Source organism: Triticum dicoccoides, chromosome 2A (assembly GCF_002162155.2).
Source record: "Triticum dicoccoides isolate Atlit2015 ecotype Zavitan chromosome 2A, WEW_v2.0, whole genome shotgun sequence".
NCBI classification, from domain to species: Eukaryota; Viridiplantae; Streptophyta; class Magnoliopsida; order Poales; family Poaceae; genus Triticum; species Triticum dicoccoides.
The window spans coordinates 478,706,818-478,711,915 of record NC_041382.1 but is presented as its reverse complement, the minus strand read 5'-3'; the positions used below and the strand labels follow the sequence as shown (position 1 = coordinate 478,711,915).

Below are 5,098 nucleotides of genomic sequence, written 5' to 3'. Positions count from 1 at the left end.
TACTTTAAAAGGCTATCGCCATATTAGCCTACAGGTCGAACGTATTGAGTAGATTTTGGATACAAAAAACTATTATCCTTTTTTATTGAAGGGGTACCTTCTAATCTCCACCTTCAATCTGCATCAAAATCCTTAAATTTTTCTAGGGCGGTGTACGAAAGCAAAGTTCTTATTTACTCTATATGCTTGGTGCTAACCTTATAATCCATTCTGGTATGCCAATGAATTTGATTAGGATACCCAAACAAGAAATGACTTGTTTTAGTATTTTCCTGTATTTACCAAGTATGCAAATGTTTACAAACTAGAGGAGATAGGAGGGATGTGTCATCTGTGGCTCTAACTACATTTATGCTTGTGATTACTTCTCTTGCTAATATTTCTGTACGAATGATGTCTGCTTCTGAACGTCTGTTTTCAATTCGCCTGTGAATTCATTTTTTCCCCTCTAGTACTTAGACGAGGACATCAGATATTATACCCTGTGCTTTGTTCTGCAGGCAAACATGTTAGAAGGTGGTGGTAAAACTCCCATATTGACCCCTGCTGAACTCAAGGAGATTGGTTTTAGCCTTGTAGTCTATCCGTTGTCCCTAATTGGGGTGGCAATGCGTGCAATGGAGGTTTGTTCTTTACATATGAAGCATGTTCCATGATTTATATACAGCGTTCTCTTTTCAGTTTCCGACGAATTTAAATACATGATGCCATGATGGTAACTTCCTCTAATATTGTCTTGAATTTTTTTCAATGTTTTTACAACTATTCTAGTTCTATCCAGTAACTTAAGAGATCTATCATGTTGTATACCGTGTTCCTAGAAATTTTGCATAGAACATAAGTGCAAGGACTTGTTTATTGAGAAGCCGCATGCAGATCATATACTGCACCGCAAAGGGGAAATCAAGAACGACCATGCATGTAGATATTCTACAACCATGTGAATGCCAGTAACTGCCATAGGTAGCTGTTCAATTTGGAGTGTGAAGTGCTACTTTTTTATTCAGAGCACATGAATATTTGATATGCAGGATGCTCTACTCGCCATAAAAGGTGGTGGCGTACCCCCACCTGCCAGCCTGCCATCTTTTCAGGAGATCAAGGATACTCTAGGGTTCAACCGCTATTACCAGGAAGATAAACAGTACACTGTCCCGCAAGCCGAGCCATCAATGCCAACTGGTGAGCCATGATGATTTCACCATTACTCTGTTCAATGTAGACATGACTTGGCAAGCCCTGATGGTTTATTCCATCACCCTCTTCAATATAGACATGTTAACCCCCGAGTGGTGAATTCCAAAAAAAAAAGTGGTGAGCAGTGTATGGACATGGAAATACGTTATCCGTGATTTTTAATGACTATTTTTCGTCGGCATTTTACAGGTAACCCGTAGAAAGGAGCGACCCTGTTCAATTCTCAGGAGCTATATGGAAATGGGATCCAGGTGTCCACTGAGCGATCAGTATCCATTTGCTTTCGAGAATTTGAGATTTGTGCCTCCGGGCAATGAGGCAGAGCAATCGCGTTTATCCTGAGGCAGACGATTTTAGCAAGTTGTAAATGAGGCGGTGTGACGAAATGTTTGTAAACGATGCTGCTTTTGGTGTCAGCAAACCTGGATTCTTGGTGTCACTTTCAATAAAATAAACCAACTTTGAGGTAGTTGAGAAATGTTTCTCACCAGTGTTTGTACTTTGTAGTAAGTTGAAGTAAAATAGTAAGAATTGTCGGCATGACAGATTTCTTTGGCAGCAGGACTCGAGATTTGCATTGGGAATTTGGAGCATTAAACTGAAATGTATACAGATTTCAGAGATGTTTCAAAAAATCACAAACTACAAGCATCTTTAAACATATGTAGTATGTAAACATGTTCGCTATAGTGTTATGAAAACCCTGCTGTTACATTGTAGCGCCTGTCTCAATAATGGAGCAATTTCTATTTGGGCCGAAGTAACACAAAAATGTCCTTCCTCTCATCAGTTCACAGAAAGTTCATAGATGCTCCAGCCTGCAGGGGGTATCTTTGTGTCGCATGGAACCAATGAACTGGAAGACCAACACAATATTTCCATTTGAGACAATACTTACAAGTACAGCAAAACGTATAACAGGACGCGGGTGTTACAAGATGGAAGGAACTAAACAGGAATGAGTAATTGCAGTTCATAAGAAGTATTTCATCCTGTTATCTCTTCTCATGGCGCGATATACAGCCTGGACCTGAACAACAATTGAAGTCTCATTAAACAAAACATCTGCAAATCGACATCTAGGTTGCAGACTAGAATACATTTGATCATAGGAAAACAGGGTGCTACCTGCTCACTTGAAGCCACGCGTATTGGCCCAATTTTTACAGAAACATATTTTCCCCTAGAAGATATTTTCTGACTTACTTGGCCCTGTACAAACCAAGTTGAGATCTATATTAAGAGTCACAAAAATATTAAGGATAATATAGAAAACAAAATATTCGACGAAGTTAAGCAGTGAAATTAGACAGCCCCTAAATTATGCTAGTAAATAGTAATACATATTATTCCAACATAACAGAGCGTGTGAACCAGTTTAATACACCAACCTTTGGAATCGATTCTTGAAGAACCGATTCAACAGCATCAACCATAGAATGGACAAAATCTTCACCTCCAGTACCAATTGCTGTAAATCCTCTGTCTGTGGGATATGTATTCACCTGTCAAGTAAAACGGTAGAGTACTAAGTGATGCCTGAAGTACGATCCAAGGTTTTGGGTCTCATATTGCTCCCTCCAATAATCTAGTTCAAAAACCGATAAACCAAAGCAATGCACTTGTGCATCTCTACATAATTAGCATCGACTTTTTCAGAACAGGTCCGACTGGAGTTTGATAAGACCATGGACCCTAGTGAAATTCAGTCTAGGGTTTTTAAAGATATTCTCCATTTTTTCCCTTTCCCCATAAAGTATAATCTCGAGGTTACCTTCAGTTCTGTCCACTATTATGGGTTTGCCTCAAAAAAGAAAACTTATTACAGGTAATAAGGCTTTCAGCCGGCTAAGGGTTGCCCACGTTGCGAGACTTAAGCCAACACCTTATGGCATGAGCCAACAAGATGATTCTTTCTCTGTTGAGACAAAAAGGACCTATGATTTCGCTTTTCTTCCATTAGAAAAGATCTTATAAAAAAACACTGAAAAAGGACAAAGGGGGAGACGCTCTTCAACTTTCTTTCTTCCTCCAACAGGTCAGTGAAGGAACTTTTTCCGGTCTCATGATGGAGCACTCATTATTATGAGCTGCTCATGTAGAAAATGCACGACTAGCATGGCTATGCTGACTGTAATACAGTAACAAGCCAATCTGGCTTGCCCAAATATACAATTTCATGATACCAAGAGCAAAACCTAGAAATCCTGCACTGAAGGATAACACTAAATAGGTGATGTTGTCAAGCTATTGTAAGTCGTCCTGCACTGAAGGATAACACTAAATAGGTGATGTTGGATATTAAGAGAATACCTTCTGATCCAGAACAAGCCATTCATCACTTGAATCATCTGTAACAGTGCCACCTATGACCATATTTGTTGTGAGTGCGACCCTTCCTTTAGACTTTGCCACCTCTGCTTAAAAGGGAAAGTTTTGTATGAATTAAAACAAGGTATAACGTTACTAACTCATAATCAAGACAAAACTGTGGGCTCACTGCAAATTACCCTTGAGAAGCAAACAGCAAGGGAAAAGATTGATCTCGGTGATGCTATTATGCAATGTAGCCACATACAGTGGCCTATTATGTAAACTGAAAATGTGACCATTCATAGACTTAATCAATAGAAGACTGTCATTTGAACTCATCTACTTGAATTTGGTGCTAGCCATGCCCTTGTATAATCTGGGAATGACAGTAAACCTCTATATTTTATTATTCTGTAGACTGTCAAAGTTTTCCTAGTGCCACTATTCCACTAATGAAGTTATCCTCCTTTTGTGTTCAATGAAATCATTTTCGTAACAATCATGAGGTACCACATGGATGACAAATAACAAACCATTGTACCGTATTGCAATATGTGCCTGATACGGCCCCAGTACTGTATCAGTGGACTGAAATTTCCAAACTAAGTAAGAATTTCATAATACCCTGCTGATACTCTTAATGATGCCCCGCTGATAGACCCTTGAAACTTCAAGGCCCCAAATCACTCAAATCGGAACACACAAACAACCCAATCCCCTAAAATAAATAATATGTCCTGCTCTTCTCTTTGCTTGACTCCACCAGGTGTCTCCTCATCCTCCATACTCAAGCATGGCCACACAGCCTCCTCCTGCCACCGACTCCTCCCTCCGTCCCTCCCGACACTAAGAGATTGTTCCACCTGCTACTGCCGCCACCTCCGCACTCAAGCCAAACCAATGGCAGCTCTTCCTCCTACCACACACCCTTCAACCAGGACGCCGATGAATATGACGGTGTCATGCCACTGCCGCCTCTCCTGGAATAAAGATTAAAGAGTACACCAACACTGTCCCTCCTACTGATCTGTTCTGTGGTGAGTGTGAAGTAAAACTTTGATTTGTTTTGTCCACCGTCCAGGCATAGGTCTCGTTCAGTCATACATTATATCTATTTTATCAACTGAAATACATACATACTTATGGTATTGACACATCCTTGTTTGTGGAAAATATCATACAACTTAAGGTTATCACTGTATCTGCATCGCATGGTGGGGTAACTTAGACTATCCACTGTATCAAGAATGCAATCAAAATTATCACAGCGAAAGCCAATAATTAATTTAATAAATAAAGAGATGTTCTAGAAGGGATGCTCGTATTCTCTCGTCGCAAGTGTAAATATTAAGTAAACCACTGAAAAACTAGGGCAGAGAATTGTTAGCATATCAAACCAAGTCACAAACATGAATCCATCCAATTTCATCAAAGAACAACACCCAATCGTCCTCTACTTCCATCAGCCCCTGGAATATAACAATCACAGAAACAACCCCCGGCATTCGAACTCCGATCTTGAACCCGTGAGCACCGAAACGACGACAACCACGAATTAACCAGGCAAAAGATAGAGGAACGACATGAG

General features: G+C 40.0%; 2 protein-coding genes across 2 annotated transcripts in view; one reads left to right on the top strand and one right to left on the bottom strand.

Moving 5' to 3' along the window:
* LOC119354961 (2,3-dimethylmalate lyase-like) overlaps nt 1-1,675 on the top strand; it is a 4,829-nt gene extending 3,154 nt beyond the window's left edge. The window contains exons 4-6 of the mRNA XM_037621731.1: nt 501-623; nt 1,032-1,182; nt 1,387-1,675. Of these exons, the coding sequence (XP_037477628.1) occupies nt 501-623; nt 1,032-1,182; nt 1,387-1,397 (285 nt within the window). The 3' untranslated portion in view covers nt 1,398-1,675. The remainder of the gene's footprint in view (nt 1-500; nt 624-1,031; nt 1,183-1,386) is intronic.
* A 155-nt stretch (nt 1,676-1,830) lies between these two features.
* The window catches only part of LOC119357899, a 3,753-nt gene continuing 485 nt past the window's right edge, over nt 1,831-5,098 (bottom strand). Inside the window, exons 2-8 of the mRNA XM_037624681.1 lie at nt 4,920-4,979; nt 4,438-4,490; nt 3,708-3,793; nt 3,511-3,614; nt 2,589-2,702; nt 2,326-2,409; nt 1,831-2,227 (exon numbers count right to left, since the gene is read on the bottom strand). Coding sequence (XP_037480578.1) covers nt 2,171-2,227; nt 2,326-2,409; nt 2,589-2,702; nt 3,511-3,614; nt 3,708-3,793; nt 4,438-4,490; nt 4,920-4,979 — 558 coding nt within the window. The 3' untranslated portion in view covers nt 1,831-2,170. The remainder of the gene's footprint in view (nt 2,228-2,325; nt 2,410-2,588; nt 2,703-3,510; nt 3,615-3,707; nt 3,794-4,437; nt 4,491-4,919; nt 4,980-5,098) is intronic.